Below are 22,606 nucleotides of genomic sequence, written 5' to 3'. Positions count from 1 at the left end.
CAGATTTAAATTGGTGTTTAAATAAAGTTGTGCATATAAGCTACATTTCCTGTTACAATTTATGTAGCAAATTGCTAACTTTACATAGTGCTGATTGAATTTTCAGTACAGATTTGTACATAATAATTAGTAAAATGATGGGTATCTCGTGTAATCCCAGCTTGTCTGGCAGCAGATGCAAAACTGAATCCCCTCCCTTTGAAACGTCGTCTTTTGTTTTTGTTACACCTTTGTTGCTTACCAAATGCGTTGAACATACATTATTTTTTGCATTATTATCATTTAATTAAATTTAATTTCCTTTTATTTTTGGTTAACTCATCGCCATCAATCAAACACCAACCACAGTACCAGGACCACTGCCTCGAAACGCGACAGCGCAGCCTGTCAGTGGGCAACGATTCCGCCTGCCAAAATCGCCATCTGCAGCTGCAGCAGCCGCCGGTGGGTCACCCCCAGCCCCAGCCGCTGAACCACAAGAGCGCGTCGGGGTCACCACCGCTGGGGGTGGGTGGTGGTGGCGACATGATGCTCGACGGGGTGCAGCTGCGCCAGCCGCGACCCCAGTCCCTCACCCCGCAGCAGCATCAGCAGCAGAATCAGCAGCAGCAGCAGCGCAAATCGGCCGAGTGCTGGAAATCGGCGCTGAATCGCAACGATTTAATTAGCATCATCAGGGAGAGCATGGAGAAGAACCGCCTGTGTTTTCAGCTGAATGGGTAAGCCAATCCGAGATGAATCCACCCCCAGTCCACACTGATGAGGATAGAAAGTCAACAGTGCTAATGGCAGAGGTTTGACATTTTCCAAAAGCAATTCCACATGGCAAATCATCCAGTTTGAAAATGCGTCGATAAATGACATTTTGAAATTATATTGGATGACAAACTTTAAACTCATGAACTGAATGTACTTTAAAAACGAATGGATTACAAACTTAATACTTTTGATCTGTTTAAGTAAATTGTATCTTTAGAATATTTAAACATCTGAACACAAAGGTTTACAACAAAATGCCGCAGTATCATGTTAAGATATTTTAGTAGTTGCAAGTTAGTTGGTTTTAATTAGTACGCTTCATTTGTCATAAATTGAGCTGCATGGAAATGAAATCTCAGTCAAAAGTTGTATACAAAAGAAATATAGAGTGGCAGATTTTGTGTGTCCTGATTATTTTCCTCTTTCAAATTTAAAATTCATTTGCCTTCCTTATGATTTTCTACTTTTTGGCGACCTCAAGCTTCCTTACTGTTCCCAAACAAGCAAATTGCAAAAAAATCCTTTAATGACGACTAATTGGAGGCCTCTCTCTTTCAATTTTCCAGAAAACCCCAAGCCAATGTGAGTCCCATACGGCAACCGGCAGCACAACAACAACCACAACAACAGCAACGCCAACGCTGCAATACGGGCTCGAAAATACCCACGTTAATTACCAACCACAGTCCGGTCGCACAGCAGTCGCCGCTCAGCTGCAGTCCACCCACGGCGGAGGCCACCACCCCCAGCATTCCAGCGGCTCCGCCGGCCATCGAGGTCAACGGTCAGCAGCACCACCCCACTCATCCCAGCCACCACAACCACCACGAGCATCCCCAACCGCACATACCTATCTACCATCAGCAGTTGGCCATTAATCCGGCCGTCCTGGCCGCCCAGCAGACGCACAACACGGCCCACAACAAGCTGAATCTGTGTGGCTACGATTCCTTCCTGCACGCCACTATCTGTGGAGGCGGGGCAGCCGCCCACTCGCCCCCAGCCACGCCCAGTAATGTGGCGACCGTTCAGCCGATACCCAAGAAGAGCCAGAAGAACCTGCTGCAAGGATACCAGCGTTTGGAGCAGTCGCAGCAGCAGCAGCAACAGCAGCGGAGCAGCAAGGACTACAAGAACTATGGCAACCTCATCTATGCCAAGCTGAGTGAACAGCTGCAGCAGAAGGATCGTGAGCAGAGGCGACAGCGGCACAAGCAACACCAGATGCTGCAGGATCAGCCCAAGGATGCGAGTCGGTCGGAGCAGCGACCACCGACATCGAACTCCAGTTCGGCTGGCTCCAAGATCTACGGCGATGCCGTCGAGTGCGCCCATCTGCTGGCCAGCGAGGAGGAGGACATGCCCCCCAGTCCGCAGCTGACCAGTACGCCCAGCAAAGTGGTCAGCACGGACACCCTCATCGATCTCAATGACGATGTGGGCGAGGCTGTGGCCGAGGCAGTCACAGAAGGAGGCAAGCAGTCGCTGGAGGCCGAGGAGTCTGGCCAGCAGGTGGAGGTGGAACTGGACACCAGCGCCTCCAGCTCGATGATCCACCGCTATGTGCACGAGCACATCCACCACCACTACCACCACTTCAAGGAGCAGCAGGATGTCTAGGCTAATCGGGGAATGACACTATAAACTATTTGAATGTTGCTTATGTTTCAGTCTATTGATTAATGTAGCGCGAATTGTAATTTAAAATAAGCCTTCATCAACTAAAACGAGAAGATATTCGAAGAACGATATTAGGGCCAGAAGCAGTGGGGTTGGTTAGGTGAGTTTGGGGGGGTTAACCAAAGACAAATTGAGAACGATTGCTGACAAAAATTAATTGATAGAAATACTAGATACTAAATAAAATAAATAATTATTAATTTTTGATTTGCTCCTAACTTTTGTAAAACCAATATGTAAATTAGGATAAATACTAAACCTAACAAAGTGAATTTAAGCTAGGTTCCTGAATAGGTAAAGAGGTTAACCAATTTCAAACTCGCATCTCCAATTTCTCCCGAGGAAAATCTTTAGAACCAAATTCGAACTCATTGAAGATTTAGCCCACTGTGAGATCCACTGATCCCAGCATATACACAAATATATAGCCTCTATAGCTTACGCAGAAATCGAAAGAAAACAAAAATCATGCGCCTTTTGCCTTAGCAACAATCGAATCGCCGCTTCGCTATGCTACATGTTGCAGAAACACATATCACTATCAGAAACAACATGTTGCCAAGAGCATTTTGTGTTGCTGAGCGTGTACGTGTAAACTAATGGGAGAAAAACTATTGTTTAGTGCAAATTATTAAATCAAATTGTTGTCTATGATATAAAGTTTTATGCGCCGCTTTTTACGTGTTTAGACAGAGAGCAACAGATGATTGTAGTGGAACTATGGCCGCCAGTTTAAGTTAACTACCGATATGGATCATGTATATTTATGTTATCTAAGCCAATTAATTTAAATACTATTCTTAGTTTCTAACACTAACCCCAAACAAGACAAGCAACAATGCAACTAAGTACTAAACCACAACGACCACCAACACAAATCGTAGTTCAATTATTATTTTAAAACTTGTTTTTAATTTCATCATCTGTCAATCAATCGAGTTACCAACCCAATCAATCAATCAAACAAAAGAAGCACAAAAACAAAATGCATTTAACTCTTATTTACATAAAAAAGACTGATTTCCAATTAAACAATATATTAATTAATTGCATATGAATAAAGGTATATATAAATATATATAGACAATTTATGAGAAATACTAAATAAATTATTGAATTGCTAAAATGAAACTTATTCAACGTTTTTTAATCATAAAGTGAAAGAAAGTATGGGTGGTAAATGGGAGGGAAAACTAATTTCTGCATAATATTGGATTGGATCAAACTCGACGTCCAAAAATATTTAGTATTTCAATTAAGATTTTGAAAGTATGGTCTCTAGATTCAATTTTCCTCTTCAACTCAAAGTCAATTGAAAATGCTGCCGGCGGATTAGTTGGCCAATAAAAAGCTGGACGTTGGCCTGATGCACACGCTCTCTCGCTGTGGAACTCTATAAACATTAGGCATGAATAAATATTACCGGCTGCCAACAAATTGGACATTGTCTTGGTTTTCAGACAACACGACACAGAGGTCTAATTTTAAATAGTCGTGCGCCATGTGACAGAGAGAGATCCAAATCCGCTCGAGCGTCTATTTTTTGGCAGCAGGCGGAGACACAAAGGAAAATGTTCTCGCCATCAGATCGCGAGTAGAATCCGAAGACGGAGCACTGAAAACTGTTTGGTTGCCTGCTCAGTGAAATTTCAACCGCGGGGCATTACGCAAACACAGATTAGTGGGAGATATATAGGAGATCAATCGAAGATCTTCGGACTGCTGGAGGAGGTTGCTTGCGATGGCTTCCACTTCGCTGACATCCTGCGCCCTGTGCCAGGCCAAGGCATCCCAGCTGTGCGCCGCCTGCCGGAACGTGGTCTATTGCAGTCGGGAGCATCAGAAGGAGCATTGGAAGAAAGGTCACAGATCGGAATGCCAGTGCTTCGAAATAGCCACCAATGATGTTTTGGGCAGGCATCTTCGGGCAACCAGAGACATTAAAATCGGAGAGCAAATCTTGAAGGAAGCTCCGCTGGTTTTGGGGCCAAAAGTCGCGTCTGCTCCACTTTGCTTGGGCTGCCACAGAAATCTTCTGGCTCCCGAGAAACCCCGCGGTAACTACCACAAATGCAGCTCCTGCAGTTGGCCACTGTGTGGGAAGGAGTGCGAGGACTCTGTCCACCACAAGGCTGAGTGCCAGCTAATGTCGGGTAGCAACTTCCAGTCCAAAATAAACTATGTGCCTGGAGAGGAGGAGCGAAAGGAGTCGGCTTACTGTGTGATCATGCTGCTCCGCTGCATGCAACTCAAAGCGCTGAATCCCGATGCCTTTCTCAAGCTTTACAACCTGGAGGATCACCTAAAGGAGCGCCTGGAGACTCCGCTGTACCAAGTTTTACGTGCCAATCTCATCACCTTCATAAAGACTGTGTTGGGCATGAAGGATTGGCTGGAGATGGATATCCTGCGCATAGCTGCCATACTGGACACAAACACCTTTGAGGTCAGACAACCCAGGGAAAGAAGGAAGATTCGAGCTCTCTATCCTGGAGCGGCGATGATCTCGCACGACTGCGTTCCGAATATGAGGCATCGTTTCGATGACGACATGAACATTGTCTTCCTGGCCAAGAGGAAGATAGCCAAGGGAGAGATATTGAGCATTTCCTACACCCAGCCCCTGAGGAGCACCATTCAAAGAAGAGTTCACCTCAGGCAGGCCAAGTGCTTCGACTGCTCATGCGCCAGGTGCCAGGACCCCGAAGAGCTGGGCAGCTTTGCAGGAGCACAAACGTGTCTCAAATGCAAGGCAGGAAAAGTAAGATCAGATCTAAGCAAGCCATTGTACAGCAATAAGAGAGGAAATTTCCGACTGTGGTCAACAAGAACCATTAATGTCCGTCCAACTGTTTGTCCGCCTGTTTTTCCCTATGAACATCGAGATCTCCCAAACTATAAAAGCTATAAAGTAGATTAAGTTTCTAGTGACGTCCAAGGCGCGAGCGTGATTCGGTGGACGTGGTGAGCTTGGCTCGGCTAGCGATCCTGATCAATAATATATTTACTCTAAAGGCTCTGAAACGCACCCTTATTCCTGTTATATGCTTACTAGACTATATTGGCTCATTCTATAACAACTGCCTCCCCTCTTTTAGATAATATCACTGAATCCCCTGCTGAACTCTGCGCCCTGGAAGTGTCAGCTGTGCAATTTTAAAAGATCGGCGAAGGAAGTGGTCACCTCAGATGCGGAGCTTCAGCAGGAATTGGAGTCATTGGACAAAACGACTCCCGTTGCTCTCGAGGAATTCATCTATCGCCATCGTGCTGATCTCCATGAGACCAATACCCACATTTTGCAGGCCAAATACGCTCTCACTCAACTATACGGAAGTGCTTCGGGATTCGCAATGGAGGGTAATAAAAATATTTAATTTTGAGTATATCTCTTTATAAGAAACCATTTGTTTTAGAACTTTCTGAAGAATCGCTGAACAGAAAAGTGCAACTATGTGAGGAACTCCTTAAACTGGCAGACATTTTCGATGGCGGTTGGAGCATATTCCGGGGCAATCTGCTCATAGACATGGAGGAGGCTTTAGTGACGCAGGCTCTGCGCTCGAAAGACCCAGTGGAGTGCGAGGAGAAGCTGAGAAACGCGTCGGAAATGCTGAGAGAAATTCGAAACATCATGAAGCACGAGCCGGAAATGCAACAATTGTTGTTGGAACGACAAGTCATTTTGAATTCTGCGCTTGAGCGCTTTGAACCAATTGAGAATTAAGCAGAAGGAACGCTAGTGCCGGTAGGCTCGATTATCATATACCCTTTAGTTGGAAAACTAATCAATTTAAGAATAAAACTGCCGAAATATGCAATCCAAAACAAAAATGGGTTGTGTTGTGTGGCTTGCAGATTTTCAGTAAAGTATATTTTTTTGGCTTTTCATCATGAATCGGAATGCAAGCTTATGAAATTTATATTTCATTTACCATCATTTGGAAGTTGAATGGATCTGATAAACAACCCAATGTGTCATCTAGATCTTCATTCCTTACGTAGAAAGTCGCTCCCTTAAGTGAAAATCTGAAATACACTGCCTTTTTGACCTTGATATTATAACCTAGCCTTCGGCACTTGCTTTACTTATGAAGTTTCGAATTCGGCGCCAATGTAGTTATCTATCTGGTATCTTTCGACAGCTTTCATCACAGTTTTGGGTGCATTAGAAAATGTTGATATTATTAAGCGAAGACACCCACCACGGCCACCATAGCCAGTTCACCCTTATCAATTTGTGGTTCTATACATTTTAGACTAGACGGTCACACTGTTGCATCTTCACGTGTTTTCTTTCTGTTTATATTTTATTTTCCTTAATAAATCGGCTTCTTTTAAGCAAATGGAGTGTTTAAATGCGGAAATATCAGCTGACGGAGTGGCTAAAAGCATAGAGACCGAGGAGATTGCGGAAACTGTAGTGAAAGCTTATGAAACCACGCGTGCAAATGGCGAGGATGAAGCCGGAACACCCGGCGAGGAATACGCTTACTTGGAGCGAAATGAATTCACTTCGGAAATATTCAAAGTTGAAGTGAAGAACATGGGATATTTCGGTATTGGGGTAGGTAGTTGAAATCTGAGCACCTATATTAATATAACAACTTTATAACTTTGCAGGAGTTTAAGAAGCTTTTGAGAAACACCCTCAAATTCGACGTGACCAAAATCAAGGCTCCAACCCGAAAAGAGTTCGCCTTTGTGTGCTTCCGCAGTCAGGAGGATCAACAGAGGGCCTTGGAGATCCTGAATGGATACAAATGGAAGGGAAAGGTGCTGAAGGCTCATGTTGCCAAGGCCTCGGCCGATCCTCTGCAGAAAAAACGAGCTGCCGAGGATCAGGAGTCGGAGAGAAAGCCCAAAAAACAACGTACGGCGGTGGAAGCCACGTGTCCTCTGTCGCACATTGCCTACGACCAGCAGCTCAAACAGAAATCCGAGGAGATGTCGGCACTTCTGGCGAAATACACCCAGGAACTTAGGCGGGTCAATCCGCGGGCAAAGCCACACTTGGATAAGTTCCAATTCCACGGGGTGCTTCCCTCACCCACCGTCAATGGGTATAGAAATAAAAACGAGTTCACCGTGGGAAAGAACTCAGCAGGCGAAGTGGTTGTGGGCTTCAGATTGGGCTGCTACAGCGATGGATCTGTGGAAGTAGCCGAGGTCGCAGACTTGCCACATCTACCAGAGCAGGCCAAGTGGGCCGCTCGCAGTTTCCAGGACTTGGTGAGGAAATCCAAGTTCTTGCCCTTTAACCCGGACGGAAATGTTGGCCACTTCCGACAGCTGATGGTACGGTGCTCCAGTGCCACAGGTGAACTTATGCTGGTGGCGGGCATATACTCCTCCAACTTAAGTGAAGACGAACAAGCTGAACTTAAGCAAGAACTGAAGTCCTTCTACGAAGAGCTTGGGAAGGATGCTCCGTACAAATGCACCTCTCTGTATTACCAGGATGTTAAACATCGGGAAGCAGGGCAGACGATTAATCCGGTGGAACACATTTCGGGCAGCACCCACATCACCGACACCATACAGGGACTCCAGTTTCGAATCAGCCCACTGGCCTTTTTCCAAATCAACACAGAAGGAGCCAACGTGTTGTATCAAAAGGCCATTGATCTAGTTGCTCCTACTAAGGACACAACCATGTTGGATATCTGCTGTGGTACTGGCACCATTACACTTGCCTTTGCTAAACACTGCAAGAAAGTGATGGGCGTGGAGATCGTCCCTGATGCCATCAAGGATGCCGAGTTTAATGCGGAGGCGAATGGCATTAAAAATGCGAAGTTCTTCACAGGAAATGCAGATGATTTCATCAAGAGTATGGTGCGCGAAGCTCTCTACGATCAGGAGCCGGGTAAACCGTTGGATCTTATTGCCGTGGTCGATCCTCCTAGGGCTGGGCTGCGTAAGTTTAAAGCCTATTTATCTTGTGCGCTTTACTTTTTAAAATTTCTTATTTGCTTTTTCAGACCACCGCTCTATAGCCGCAATCCGATCAGCAGATGCCATCAATCGTCTGGTCTACGTCTCCTGCAATCCGCACAGTGCTAAGCGGAATTTCATCGAGCTGGCCCGACCGGAGTCTAAGCAATACAAGGGGGAGCCATTCTACCCAAAGTCCGCAGTGGCCGTTGACATGTTTCCCCACACCATGCACACCGAACTGGTCATTCTGTTCGAGCGTGAACCTAAAACAAAGGCGGATGGGAAGTCAGCGCCAGCGGAGGGGGCTGCACAGTCAAAGTCTGAGGCAACCGAAGAAGCTGTAAGCGAGGAGAACACCGCATCCGTAACGTGACGTGTTTGTTGCCGGGTACAGTTCACTTTGCTGCAATCTCTTGCACATTTGCTTAATCTCTTTCTATAATCTTTTAGGTCAGTTGCGATTCGCTGAGACACCCAATATGTCTCAGTACCTCCTATCTGCCGCGATGCTGGCCTCTATCATTGTCTCTCTTTGTGGCGACTGCTCTACGACTTTTATTGTTTTAAATTGATTTAATTGTATTTACGCTGTGCGACGGGGAGGAAGTGGAAAAAGTGACAGATGCGACTTCCTATTTAGCAAAAGACTAAGTTTAAAGCCCTGTTAAACTCGACATAGTCCGACATCCCCATCAGTGCTACTCAGGCCTCTGGAGGCCCCTGTGTGCGTGATAAGAATCGCTGCTTCGGTGGAAGTGTGGTGCTCATATAGTGCTCATAAAGGTGTAGCAACCGCGTGAAAAAACAGCTGGGAGGTGCTCCAAGTCCAACGCCCCCTCAAGGGCAAATTGATGAACAACGACCCTGACAGCGATCATTGATCATGTCCGACCAGGTACCACTTAACGATTATTTCATAGTCTAAACATATGTTCTATTGTTAAAAGTAGAAAGGGTAGTATTTAAAAGATGTTGACGTTGATATTGATCTATCAACCATATTAAAAGATTCGAAAATGACTTCATGCGTATGACGCGAATTCAGTTGTTTCGTTGTTTGCCTAAAGATAAGTTTTATTAACTTACTAAGGCAATTCGAGTTATGGCTGTTTTTTCATAAAGTTAAATATTTAAAAAGTCGTAGAAGTGCAATTAACTAGTTAACGCCAGAGATGTGCCGTAATGAAATTGGCCAACTTAATAGTTCATTGGTATATGGGGCCGATAGCTCGGTTATTGCTCAATAAAATGTGTTTATATAAAGCTTATCTAAGGTAAACAATCGCATTCGCTTATTTCGCCTTTCGATTACATGTTCTTAACGAGAAGTGGTTGGGTGATGTAAACAACAGATGTAGCCGTAAGCAAAGTCTTATAGAATGCAACAAAAAAATATTATTGTTTTGAAAAAGAGAACAACAAGCAAACGTGACCGATATCATGTTGAATATACTATGTGGAAAAACAAATCGGGACGCGACAGCCCTGACTTTTTATGCGACTCGACTTCCTAGAAGGGGGTGTGTTAACAGCACACATACATATATGTATATAAACATATATCTATAGCCAAAATAAGCTTTCGTAAACATTAACGAAATAAACAAGAAAAACAAATGAATTGGACTTTGGAGCCAGTGGGGCGATTCGGCTACTCGGCAAATTGATTGTACAAAATATAGCAACATAAATAAATATGAAAACATTGTGCGCCGCAACTCTTATAAATCAAGAGAAAAGGAGAAACTGGCAGGAAAGTGAAATAATATGCGACTGAATTTGTTTATTCATTCGGCTATATTTATAGCCTCTTGTAAGCCACGATATCGGTGCCTAGCAACACCCAAAATATGCGATTACGATCGGAACAGGGAGCCCAAGACCTTGACCGGAGAGCTTTGTTTTCGAAGCCGAAAAGCTTGAATAGTTCTTGCCTTATCAAATGCTCAACTAACTGTGCGATGTAAACAAACAGCGAGGAAAACAGCTAATTTCCAACCGACGAAAACCGGTTCCCCTAGAGAGATATATGGCGGTCTTCCGGAGAGAGCTTTTCGGCTGATGCCTTGTCTGTGGATGTGGATGTGAATGTGCTGGTGGATGTGGACGAGAAGCTGCGGCGAGGGCCCGGCTACGACTACGCCCCACATATCGGACTGAAAACCGCTTCACGTGCGTAACACCATCGCCGCCGACAGCTGCACACGACCAACACGTTTTCTCGGCGGAGCAAATGGCCTCGTGGCATAGTGGGGGATGGACTGGGGTTTGGGTTCTCCACTGTGCGACGCTCCCAGCTAATGCGAAGTGCTCTGGTTGTCATCCGCGCTCAGTTTGCGAGCTTTTGGATTGCGTGCTACGCCGAGCAGCGCAACTACACAACGCGTTTTATAGGGAGTTTTAGTGGGATACCCTGTGAAGGTGGGTATATTTGAATACTGACCTCACGTAACTCGGGCGGTGATTGGGTTTCACTTGTAAATTTTGGTATGCTAAACAGTTTGAGTATGTTTAAACTTATAATGACAAAATATAATCATTAAGTAAACATTATTTCGACCAGCATGGTATATCCCTATTACAATGTTCCTAGTTATATATTCTTTTTATTGATTAAGCCCTAAGGAACATTCCCTGCTAATATTCTCCTAGTTATTCCTATAGACAAAGCAATCTGTGTTCCCTTATCGATATTTTGAATTGATCAACCAGTGCCGTTTAATTATGCCCACTCATATACAGTTAGCGTAGAAACATTATGATTACCACCTAGACGGTTGATTATATTTCCCAGATTCCGCTTTGTTCTCCTGTCCTGATTCTGGCCAATCGAGGGCATTGCTAATTCGATTAATCTTCATGTTTTCTGTATTATCTGGTGAGTTTCGCTGTTTTCTGTTTTGGTTTCGCCGCTGCCCGTCGGTAGAGGCCAACAACATTTCGAAAAAGCCCCAGCCGCAACTGTACCGCCGGACTGAAAACCAAAACAAATCGCCAAGTCGTCGGATACGACTACGACTCTCGCACAAAGAAAAAAGCTCCGCCACTCAGTTTCGATAAAAAGAAATCGTTTAAATTGCGCGCACAACAAAAGCGCCCGAAACAGTTGCGACTGCAACGTCGATTTGTGACGACGGACCGTCCACAGCGTCCTAGTTCCCACTGTCCACAAAGGATACAAGCCCGAATAACAAAACCAGCAATACATACAAGCCAACAGGCCCAATACCCAAGTACAAAATGCTTGCCTAGCTGAAGAAACTGAAATATTGCGCATACGCCGCATAGTGCAAACAATTAACTGTGATACAAGTTGAATTTTCTTGATTTCGTTGGTCCCCGCACCAAAGCAACCTATCCTACCTAACTTACTTGTGCTATCCCCAAAACCCAAGAAGCCGCAAAGAAGCAGAATGTCGGTGCCAATGCTGCTGACCCCCATGGAAGCCCAGAGTCCGGATGACCACATGCAAAATGTAATTACCCACACCCAGTGGACAGTACCGGAAATCTTTGTAAATGCATACTTTAGGCTTTACAGATTTTTCGACTGTCGGCATAGTGCAGGTGTTTGAGCTTTTGACTTTTTGGGGTGTCTGAAGGTCGCTGCTGTTGTCATCGGACATTTGCATGTCTTCTGCGCGTTTTGTTTATGCAATTTTCGTGGGTAACGGAAAATCTATATTCGACGGGGGAAGGGGTGCTTTTAACGATATATACATATGTATCTATCAGGGCAATCAAATGGGCGGGCGAAATAATTGCCAACTTGGTTAATAACAAAGTGTTTCAAGCACACCTAAGTTGGGGGATTGGTATAAGTATAAAAAGCCTATATTTTCTGAATGAGTGCCAGCAGAAAACTCAAGTCCCGCCTTGCGAGAGGTGTATCCTATTGATGTCATTTCCGTGGAAGTAATACAGTAATCCACGTACAGTACCACCCCTGGGTTCCCGGTATAATATCCCACTCTTTTGAGTTTCTGTTTCGTACAAGCTCTTCAAACTGAATGCCACATGTTGCAAAAGGTCGCTACCTCACGTGACTCAACCACTCGAGCACCAAGCATGGTGTAAGGTTAAGCTTTCGAGAGAGACCCCGTTCAAGTGGCCCATGTTTGATTAGATGTTGGCTTATTAATTTCTGAAGAGGCTGTCATAAACTGCACAGTATATGGCTGATATATGAGCTCTGATACTTAGCTGACTGATAATGTGTTCAGCTGAAATACAAGCCACGAAACACATGGGCGAGCTTTTCGCCTTCACTATAAATAAAACGCACGCGAAGAAGTGAGTGGAAGTAGAAACGGCCCAAACATGAAGAGCTTTTTGAGTCTGAAATTTCCCAAAACAAAAAACATATGGCAGAGTATTCAGAGAGATATAGAGCGAGTAGCAGAGCGCCTGCGTTGAGAACACGTGAAAAGGTGTTTGGGAAATCGGAGCAAAGCTCGAATATCATAAGAAAATTAGCATAGAGTTGAGAAATCAAAGGCTGAACCACATATTGCTCGAAATCAAAATTCTTTTGAGAACTATTCGATGTTTGGGGCGTTACTGTGGGCGTTTCTCCCCCGTAGAAACTCACAAGGCTATGCTAATTGTGCCAAGAACGTGAAATCGCCAGGAAATCGCTAGCAAAACGCACCTTCTGACGCAATTAGTCAAAAATAAAAAATGCGGAAAACTATATGCTGCCTTGCTAACAACAACAACTATAACTAGTGCCAAATCGCGCAGTTTTGAAAATTTCACCAGAACACGCGACTTTTGCCATCGAAATGTTGCCAAGGCGGCGGATGAATCTACATGCCAAAAATCTACATATAGCCAAATCTGAACAGTCGGTCGGTTAGGTGGGTGGGTGGTTGGTCGCCTTCTGCTCTGCCGATAATAGGTCTATAAAGTAGGCGGCTCGGTAAACAATTTGTGTGCGGGCACAGCACGTGCTAATTTATTCAATATTTCGGTTAATTCATGGGTCCGCTCCACTTACGTAAACTGTGCCCGCTGCGAGTGAGTTTAGCGCCCAGTTGTCAGGGGATCGTCGGCAGGTGTAGGGCACTCGGCAGTCGTTGCATCACCTATCCTCTGCCGTGGCATTCATGGCAGTCGCCGGCCCAGAAGTCGCAGCTGCGACAAAAACAGCAACCGCTGCTAAAACCGCCTCAATTGCAACCGCTTCCGCGCGGCTTGCGCGCGATTCGCTCAAAGGTAAACCGCTCGATATCGAACGATTTGCTACTTACATTTTTCAAGTGGAATGGGAGGAAATTAAATGATTGCCTTATGGGATTGACGTATAAAAATATATTTTCATTTAAATATTTAAAAATTCGTTGAAGGGCCTTAGTAATTTTTATAATCTATAATCTTTCCCTAGTACAAACATTAACTTTCCAATACTTTGTACTTAAAACGATGAACGCAATAGACGAATTAGTTGTTGCAATAAATACAACTAAATTTATAACGAATAGATTGTAAATACACACGTACGAGCAGGGCTATAATGAAATGAAGCCATAATTCAATTTTATTTCCTGGGCAGATGGGCTAGATCTCAAACTATGGGTTTCCGTCAATATATTTTTATATAAGTATTAGGGGTTATCTACGGCTTTGACAAATAGTTACGCAAATAGAAATTCGACGAAGGCAGGCTTAGCAAAAAGGCACGTATAAATCGAACTACTATACGTCAGATCAGTGTCCAATCGAGCGACTCAAGTGGTTCGAATATATATTGTTTTTTTAACAATAGCTGAATAGCTAAGCTAAGCTGTTGATAATCGGCGGGATGATCTTTAGTCGGGCCCCAGTACAACACGTGATCTTGTTTGCGCCTCTGAAAGTCACGAGCGGTTCTGGAGCGACTAAAGACGCGTGCTTATCGCGCGAACTTGTTTTCGATTCTAAATCGAGAAATCGGCGATTCCGCCGAGCCGGCGGGGGGCATTGGGAGCACGGGGGCTAGGGAGCAGAGACAGCAGACAGTCGACGCCCCGCTTAGAGAAACTTTATCAGGCAGAAACGGAATCCGCAAGGGGTCATCGACTAATCTCGCTGGCTCAGCAGGAAAGTTGCCGAGCATTTAATAGCGGACTCCGCCGCTCGATCGACTTTCAGTCGGCGCGCGATCTCCACTCTAACCCGATGGCCATGTCTCGGACTGTACTAATCCTGGCCGTTGCCTTGTCCTTGCAGTGCGCCGCCTTCGTGGACGGAGCCTCCATCACCTATGGAACCGGAAACGAGCTAGAGTCGGGATCTGGATCCTCCGCCGCCTGTAAGCCCACCCTGCGGGAGTTCAATGTGCGGCTGGAGGTTCCCCTGGCCGCCGAGGAGCGACTGGGGCTTACCGGCGATGTGAAAGCCCTCGGCGAGTGGCAGCTGTCCAGGAGTGTGGCTCTGGAATCGCTGGACGAGCTCAACTGGCAGGCCACGGTGCCCCTTCAATCCTGCCGCCAGCTGGAGTACCGCTACTTTGTCTACGTGGAGGATCTCTCTGGCTACAAGCAGATTCGCCGTTGGGAGACCCATTTCAAGCCCAGGTCCCTGGGACCCTGCACGGAGCTACAGTGCAGCCAGTTGGACGTCTTCGGAATTACGTCGGACAACTCCGATCTAAAGCCGCAGGTGCACCGCGGCTGGCTGAACCATGAGGCCATTCTGCAGCTCAAGTTCAATGGCGAGAAGATGTTCCAAGTCCACGACATCGAGACCTTTGACCCCCAGCACGTCCAGCTGAAGATTGTGCCCGTGGAGAAGACCGCTGGCCTGCATGTGGAGTACTCTAAACAGGAGTACGGCAAGAGCCAGCTGGAGCTGCAGCCCACTTTCGGAGTGCCCTACACTAAGGGCGACATTGTCATCTTTCACATCACGCTGCCGCTGGAGAGGATGATGGAGCAGCACTTCCGCTTGGAGTGCTATAGCATGTCAAACGAACTCCTGGGCAGTGCCACTCTTGTCACCTCGGACCTGACTGGAAGCGAGGGAGTGCTCCACCTGCCGATAAAGTCGGCCAAGAACGCAGATGAGACCCTGGCCAGGCTGAGGCTTCCCTATGTCGCGGTGCAGCCTTACCGCTACTCGCCGCTAGACTTCAAGAACACCTATGCTCACTACTGGCCCAAGAGCTGGCCCAACCTGGATGTGGGTCATCGTGGAAATGGCAAGAGTTACATTGCAGACGCTCCTGCGGAGAGGGAGAACACTATCGCCTCTTTCCTGAGCGCCCATGAACATCACGCAGACATGATTGAGTTGGATGTCCACTTGACTGCTGATGGTGTGCCTGTAATTTATCACGATTTTGGACTGCGAACTGCTCCGCCTGGCAAGCAAATCAGCCGCCCAGATCAGCTGGAGTACGTGCTGATCAAAGACATAAACTATGAGCTGCTCAAGAGGCTGCGCATCTTCTCTGTGATCGCAGGCCAAGTGAGAGAGTATCCCTCGCACAACGCCGAGCCCAGGATGGAACACCGCATATTCCCAACGCTGGTGGAGGTACTGGAGAAGCTGCCCAAGTCACTGGGCATTGATGTGGAGATTAAGTGGCCACAGCGTCGCCAAGGCGGAGGATCGGAGGCTGAGCAAACAATCGACAAGAACTTCTTCGCCGACAAGGTGCTCCATCAGGTGATCCAGAAGGGCTGCGGCAGACCCATTATCTTCTCCAGCTTCGATGCTGACATGTGCACGATGCTGAGGTTCAAGCAGAACGTCTTCCCAGTGATGTTCCTCACGCAGGGAGAGACGAAGAAGTGGCAGCCGTTCCTGGATCTGCGAACACGCACCTTCATTGCAGCCGTAAACAATGCTCAAGCTTTTGAGCTGGCTGGTACAGCTCCACATGCCGAGGACTTCCTGGGTGAAAATGCCTCGGAAATGCTTCAAAAAGCCAAGGACCTGGGCCAAATAGCTGTGATCTGGGGCGACGATTGCAACTCCAAGGAGCGGGTGCAGTACTTCACCCGGATCGGTGCCACCGCCACATGCTACGATCGCAGTGATCTCTTCATGCCGGAGGGCAAGCGGGAGGCCTTCTTCAAATCACCCGCACTGATGGCCGAGTTCGCGGCTCAATGCCGGATCTAAGAAATGGGGTTACTAGAATGAAACGGGCGGGTACAAATAAGCTATGGCTAATCATTAGGCTTTTTAAGTTAGCTTGTATATTTATTTAAACACTAACTGGGAAAGAGAAATGTGGGAAGCTTTAAAGTGGTTGGGTAATTTGTAGTTTCTCGTTGCCCAACGGAAACAACGAAACGGAGACCCATAAATAAATCATCTCTATGCACGTTAAGCCGTCATTTGGCAAAATTACACATGCAAAAAAGGAATTCCCCCAAAGTTAAGTAGCACCACAAAAGACAATGGGAAGAAAGCGAAGCGGCGAATCGATAATTACAAAAATATATACACCTACATTACCTGCTTTAAATCAATCTATCTATACCTCAATGCAAAACTTGCGAAAAAAATGTTGCTAATAAGCTTTTGCTATTTAAATCGAAACAAGAAAAAAACTATTAAAATGTGGACGAAACAGATAACCACACAGATGCTTGTGTAACTTTTGCAAAAACACTTGTTTGTAAATTAGAAGACATTTTAATTAACTGTTGTAAATCTAATTTGATGCGTCTTTATAAATTTTAAAATTTACGTTTTTTTTTTAAAGTTGTTTATATTGTATACATTTGTGTAAACCATTTTTAAGATTTAAAGATAATCAATTGTATCGACAGAAATATTCAAAGAAGTCGCTTACACCTATTCAACTCTAAGAAAAAGCAATAATATATTTTTATCAATATTACAATCAGTTTTATGACAAAAACCAAAAGTGATTGATTCGTATGTAAATAAAATCACACCAAATATTTTCGTAAAAATTTCAACGCCAACCCAGTCGAATGACTTGTTTTACTCTGATCTCAGGCAAATGAAAAAAAGAAAAGAAATGCCAGCCCCACAGCCAAAGTCGTATGTAAAAATTCGATCCGCTTACATTTGATGGCCCCGTGACGAATGTAAAAACAGCCATGAAAATGCTGAGCCCGAAACACGGCCCATAAACGGAAAATGGAGAGTGGACCGTAAAAAGGTTTGGCCCTCGTGCTGGAAGTCAGGCCTAAAGTCCGTTCGGTTTATGGCCAATTAGAGAGCGCCTCATTTGCATCGGTCTTGGCATGGCCAAATGCGAATGTCTCCTCGCTGCGGGCCTGGTTCCATTGATGCTGGCCAGCTCCATCGTGGCCACTTGGACTTGGAGGTGTTTGTACAAAGAATTTCCAGTGGACGTTGAAAAGGTGGGAATGATCTTGAAATTCGATAAGCCAAAGACCGCTAATAGAGGTAACTTGGTTTGGGGTTTCTAGATCAAGGGCGGCTGGTATGTTTATGGGACTAGTCCAGGGAAAATTAAGGTCTGCTTCTTTGAAGAGCGTAAGTATAGTTCAGTTTAATTGAAGCTAGTTGGTAAAACATATAATAGTTAATCTTCTTAATCAATCAATAAAATGTTATATATATGAATATATATATATTTGTATATAAGGATATTATTTTTATAATCAAAAAATAAGACGAGCTTGAACGCATCTTCTATATCTTTTTCCCACTATATATTACTAACTTGGCATATTGTAATTATCTGCTTCTCTACTTATTTATATTGTGTTGTAGTGGATCTCTATTGGACCAGGATCACCCAAACGGACTTTACAAATTATGCCGTCGAGCTGCACTGTTCCTTGCCCTGGATGCGTCATCAGATGGCTATTTATACCCGGAAAGCCATGCCGAGTGAAAAGACTCTCGAAGATATAGCTGCGTATCTGAAGACAGTGGATCTGACAATCAAAAACTTCAGCCTAATCCGGCAGAATAAGGACTGTCGGTCCAAGAAGCCACCGATCATGCAGCGCTGGCATTTGTCCCGATATCTGTACATGGATTATAATCCGGTTTATGTCAAGCCCTTGGTGGAGAACGAAAACATCTGAGCCGGCCATTGTGCGGCATCTCTCCTCTCCAACTGGCAACTTTCTTTACCCCGAAATTTACATATGCCAAATTTGGTACAAATATGCGAATGTCATACCATCGAATGTCGCATAACAAAGACCGACCGGTCGAGAAAACCGAATTGACGATACCCTCATCGCAATAAAAAATATTGAGTTTATCGCGCAGAAATTATGGGTGCATGATTAATGGGCCACGATGCTATCCCGCTCTCCAGGGATTCCAAAAATAATCAATTCAGTGAAAGGTTGCCCCCAGTCGGTAATTAAAATTCCTCTTTTCCCGATAATATCTATAATGTATTAATTAGCTCGAGTTTTATCTGCTCACGCTGTCATCGCTGGTGCCTCAGTGGTCACCAGCCTTACTATACCCATCAACTCAATTAGTGAGCCGCTGACTTATTAGTCAGAGTTTCTTCGATCGCAGCTGATTCGGAATCCGATTCCGATTCCCAGGCCAACTCCAGTTTCGACTGAAACAAAACCACGATGAGCTTTAAGAATTTCTTTCATTCGGTTGTTTGTCATCGTTGGGTCAACTTGCCTTCGCATCCGATCCAAGTCGCGCTCATCTCTTAGTTTTCGTTTTCAATTTCGATTTCGTCTCGGATCTCGGGGCAATTTCAATTGATTTTGGCCGCGAAAGAGAAAACTTGTTTCGGTGGCGCAAAGATGGTCATGTCGCTGTGTGGAATGAGGAAAAATGTATCGGTCTCGCGTGTGTTTGAATGTGTTAAAATCAATTAGCATACCCCATGGGCTGCTGCTGTTGCAGCTTCTGCTTCTGCCCCTCTGCGGCGCCTTTGTGAATGAAACCACTGTTTTCGGGCCCGAGAAGCTGCAGGCCTTCAAGATCTTCGACGATGAGCAGCCCGGCCAGATATCGGGTCGCAGCTTTATCTGTGTGCCACTCTTCCGCATCTTTAGCCTGGAGCTGAGGCACAATATTCGGTTGGCACCCGATGAGTTTGTGGCCGTGAGTGGAGATCATCCGGCTCTGGGCCTGTGGCAGCTCGAGAAGGCTCTACCTCTCAAGGAGCAGGACAAGGCTCGCAGCAAGTGGTATCTGAGGGTTTGGATATGCGCCAGCCAAAGATTCTACTACCGATACCTGATATACTCCAAGAACAGACAAGGCAAGCGGGTCCTGAGGAGCTGGGAGGGCCAGAGAGTGGCTCGAATGCTGCAGACCTACGAGATCTACCGATCCCCGGGTCTGGACATCTTCGGCGAGGCCTACCCCGTCTCAGTGGGTGGGGGATTCTATCTGGAACGCGGTTGGTTGCAGTACGAGTACGTGATAGAGCTGAAATTTGTCTGGCAGGATCATATTGCTATATCTGGAATAGGAAGTAACGCCAAGTACCGCTTAATCCTAACACCGCTCAATTTGATAGACGACACCCGTATTGAGGTCTCCAGATATGCCTACAATCAGTCATCGTTCAGACCGCAGAACCAACGCGGAGTGCGGTACACACAAGGCACCGTTGTTGTCTTCCGGATTTATCAGCCGCTGGACACCTACAATGCCCTCCGCTTGTCCATTTATCAGGGATCAAGAGATCTCCAGTTATCCCTGGGAGAGGCGTACATATTTCCGGATCAGATCAAGGGCAGTCGTGGGATCTTGCAGCTTCCCATCTTTGCTAGTTTGCAAAATTTAGCCATTGGGGAGATCACCCTGCCCTACTTGGTGGTTCAACCCATGCCAAAAGTGGAGGCAGGAAATCTTCGAGCCAGTTTCCATCACTACTGGCCGGATAATTGGCCCACATTGGATGTCGGATATCGAGGTTTGGGAGCCAGCTACTTCCAATCTTCAACCAGTCTTACGGAGAACACCATTGAAAGTTATATGGCAGTGCTGAAGGCCAAGGGAGATATGGTCCAACTGGATGTGCAGCTGACCAAGGACTACGTTCCCGTAGTCTGGCATGGATTTGGATTTTACACCTCAGACAGAGATCGATCTGTAAGGGATCGTTTTGACTTACGGTTTGTGCTGATAAGGGAACTTACCTACTCGGAACTCAAGGCCAGCCGGGTGTTTATCCTCAAACGTTGGACCGTCCAGGAATACACCAATCTTAATGTCAAGGATGTGAGCCAAAAACACAGAATTTTCCCCAAACTCTCGGAGGTTTTTGAAGCCCTACCCAAAACACTTGGTCTTCTGGTGGAGATTAAGTGGCCGCAAATAATGGCTTCTGGTGTGCCGGAATCCACCCAGAGTTTGAACAAAAACATTTACGTGGACAGGATTCTACAGACCACAATTTATCATGGTTGCGGACGTCCACTAATCTTCGCCAGCTTTGATGCGGATATATGTACAATGATCAGGCTAAAGCAACATGTATTCCCTGTGATTCTGATGAGCATTGGCAAGTCCCAGATTTGGGATGAGTACATGGACCTGAGGGCACAGAGTTTCCAGCAAGCCATTAACTTCGTTCAGTCCGCAGAAATTTTGGGAACTGCTCTGCACGTGGAGAACTTCCAAAACAAACACCAGCTAGTCAACTTGGCCTTGGAACTGCAACAGGCTCTCTTTTTATGGGGAAACGATCTGCAAGATGAACATCTTCTGGAGCAATTTAGAGCTTTGGATGTGACGGGTCTGATTTACGATCAGATGGATCGATTCGGTCCGTCCGCTTGGAAACGATCCGAATTTTTCCGGGCCCCACAACTCATGGAACTATTTGGAGCTCAATGTGTTACCAGTGGAAACTCCACAACTATTCCGGGAATAAAACCAGCTAAGCCAACCATTTGGCCAAAGTTAAGATAGTGTTTGAGTAACAGTAGTAAACAATGCAATTTATAGAAAAATATTTGTGAAGTAAGTTTTGTAACTAGCGGGATTTGCATATTACTATAAATTAATACATATAAGCAATACAAATTAACGAGTGGTAAACCAAAGGCTTTAGATACAAACGCAATAGAATACGGTGCTAAGCTTAATTTTTGTCAATAACCAAATTTAGTAGTAATTCAGTATATGAAATTCAGTTACTTAATAAAATACTAATATGTCTTAGGTTTTGTAGAGATTGTGTAAATTTATTTTGCACATTTTATATGTAGGGAACGAGCATAGAAACTAGACAAAGTACGTTAAGTAGGAAAGGATTGAAATAAAATGAACGAATACTCAATGAATAAGTAGCTACAATTAAAAGTATACAACAGTTGACCAGTAACCGATCTCATAATAAACAATTTGTAGAAAATCTAAAATTTTATTAAGTGGATTTATTTATACAAGCTTTGCTGACATTGGGCACCAGGTAGTCGTACTCCTCCTCGCACAAAATCTGAGCTCACACACACACGGACAATCAATCAAGCAATCAATCAATCCATCAATCAGGGCGCAAGTGAACCCTTCTATTGAGATGAGCAGTTGGCATCGGTGTAGAGGTCCATGTAGTCATCCGAGACGCAGGCGCTGCCAATGGGCATTGGCTGGCAGATACCCTGCACCTTGCTGACGATTTCCACGTGGCAGGTGCGATGTCCGTGGGCGGAAAGCTTGTGCAATCCGCTAGTCGGGTGCTTCAGGATGATCTGCGGCTTGTGGCCAGACCGATGCTTCGTGGGCGGTGCGGGTTCGTCGAAGGTCAGCCAGTCGGGCGGCATGGAGTGCAGGGCCCTGCCGGCGGACTGGTCCCCGGCCACATCCTGTTCCACCTCCAGTGGCAGGTCCACCCCATCTACGCCGTCGTCCAGGTCGATGGGGAAACCGACTTTGGATTTGCCCTCATTTTCTGCACCCAGCAACTGGGGACTCAGTACCAGGGCGTTGGCAATCAGCAGAGTGGTGGCACAGTGGAGCAGCAGATGCAGTGGGGCCATTCTACCAACCGATTCCAGCTGGAATTCCGAGTACTTTTTCCGTGCACTGGCCGTGCATGAATGTGGCTATCCCTGCAATCCAATCGCGCTTTTATAGCTCCCAACTGTAGTGCGGATAGTCAATGACCCAACAATTGAAATTGAAAAGAAGCCACTCAAGGAGGAAGCATCTATCGTCCGGCAGCCAGCGTTCGGCATCCGGAGAAGTCTCTGCGAGTCTCCGCCCACGCGGACACAAAGGGCGTAATTAATTATAGTTGAGTATACGCCACGTAAGCCGCAATGACAAGGACGCCCTGTGGTGCTTCCTC

General features: G+C 45.7%; 7 protein-coding genes across 10 annotated transcripts in view; 6 read left to right on the top strand and 1 right to left on the bottom strand.

The window, feature by feature from the left end:
* Positions 1-3,439, top strand: part of LOC117141775 (protein naked cuticle) — a 40,869-nt gene extending 37,430 nt beyond the window's left edge. Inside the window, exons 4-5 of one of the 2 annotated variants that reach the window (XM_033305405.1) lie at positions 349-719; positions 1,326-3,439. In XM_033305405.1, coding sequence (XP_033161296.1) covers positions 349-719; positions 1,326-2,379 — 1,425 coding nt within the window. In that variant the 3' untranslated portion in view covers positions 2,380-3,439. The remainder of the gene's footprint in view (positions 1-348; positions 720-1,325) is intronic. The other variant, XM_033305407.1, reaches the window with a different exon arrangement.
* A 607-nt stretch (positions 3,440-4,046) lies between these two features.
* On the top strand, positions 4,047-6,257 carry LOC117139978 (SET domain-containing protein SmydA-8). The gene is made up of 3 exons (XM_033302681.1): positions 4,047-5,200; positions 5,538-5,799; positions 5,856-6,257. Exons 1-3 carry the CDS (start codon positions 4,181-4,183, stop codon positions 6,164-6,166), a joined length of 1,593 nt encoding a protein of 530 aa, XP_033158572.1. The 5' UTR covers positions 4,047-4,180; the 3' UTR covers positions 6,167-6,257.
* A 451-nt stretch (positions 6,258-6,708) lies between these two features.
* Positions 6,709-9,404, top strand: LOC117138983 (tRNA (uracil-5-)-methyltransferase homolog A). The gene is made up of 4 exons (XM_033301052.1): positions 6,709-7,006; positions 7,063-8,359; positions 8,424-8,767; positions 8,830-9,404. Exons 1-3 carry the CDS (start codon positions 6,785-6,787, stop codon positions 8,750-8,752), a joined length of 1,848 nt encoding a protein of 615 aa, XP_033156943.1. The 5' UTR covers positions 6,709-6,784; the 3' UTR covers positions 8,753-8,767; positions 8,830-9,404.
* Positions 8,846-16,841, top strand: LOC117138980 (glycerophosphocholine phosphodiesterase GPCPD1). 3 transcript variants are annotated; one of them, XM_033301050.1, is made up of 2 exons: positions 8,846-9,274; positions 14,590-16,841. In XM_033301050.1, the coding sequence occupies exons 1-2, from the start codon at positions 9,263-9,265 to the stop codon at positions 16,486-16,488; spliced, it is 1,911 nt and encodes a 636-aa protein (XP_033156941.1). In that variant the 5' UTR covers positions 8,846-9,262; the 3' UTR covers positions 16,489-16,841. The 3 variants fall into 3 exon arrangements, with proteins under 3 accessions (XP_033156941.1, XP_033156940.1, XP_033156939.1); XM_033301049.1 differs by lacking the exon at positions 8,846-9,274 and adding an exon at positions 11,468-11,855; XM_033301048.1 differs by lacking the exon at positions 8,846-9,274 and adding an exon at positions 13,337-13,596.
* A 625-nt stretch (positions 16,842-17,466) lies between these two features.
* Positions 17,467-18,424, top strand: LOC117138984. The gene is made up of 3 exons (XM_033301053.1): positions 17,467-17,708; positions 17,778-17,844; positions 18,085-18,424. Exons 1-3 carry the CDS (start codon positions 17,589-17,591, stop codon positions 18,402-18,404), a joined length of 507 nt encoding a protein of 168 aa, XP_033156944.1. The 5' UTR covers positions 17,467-17,588; the 3' UTR covers positions 18,405-18,424.
* A 689-nt stretch (positions 18,425-19,113) lies between these two features.
* On the top strand, positions 19,114-21,555 carry LOC117138981 (glycerophosphocholine phosphodiesterase GPCPD1). Its single transcript, XM_033301051.1, has one exon. It carries the CDS (start codon positions 19,132-19,134, stop codon positions 21,223-21,225), a length of 2,094 nt encoding a protein of 697 aa, XP_033156942.1. The 5' UTR covers positions 19,114-19,131; the 3' UTR covers positions 21,226-21,555.
* Positions 21,556-21,672: 117 nt separating this feature from the next.
* LOC117138985 lies at positions 21,673-22,364 on the bottom strand. The gene has a single exon (XM_033301054.1). The coding sequence runs from the start codon at positions 22,293-22,295 to the stop codon at positions 21,828-21,830; it is 468 nt and encodes a 155-aa protein (XP_033156945.1). The 5' UTR covers positions 22,296-22,364; the 3' UTR covers positions 21,673-21,827.
* Between the last annotated feature and the right edge of the window lie 242 nt (positions 22,365-22,606).

Source organism: Drosophila mauritiana, chromosome 3L (genome assembly GCF_004382145.1).
Source record: "Drosophila mauritiana strain mau12 chromosome 3L, ASM438214v1, whole genome shotgun sequence".
NCBI lineage: Eukaryota > Metazoa > Arthropoda > Insecta > Diptera > Drosophilidae > Drosophila > Drosophila mauritiana.
The sequence above is the reverse complement of the archived record's forward strand: the minus strand, read 5'-3'. Positions and strand labels throughout refer to the sequence as shown.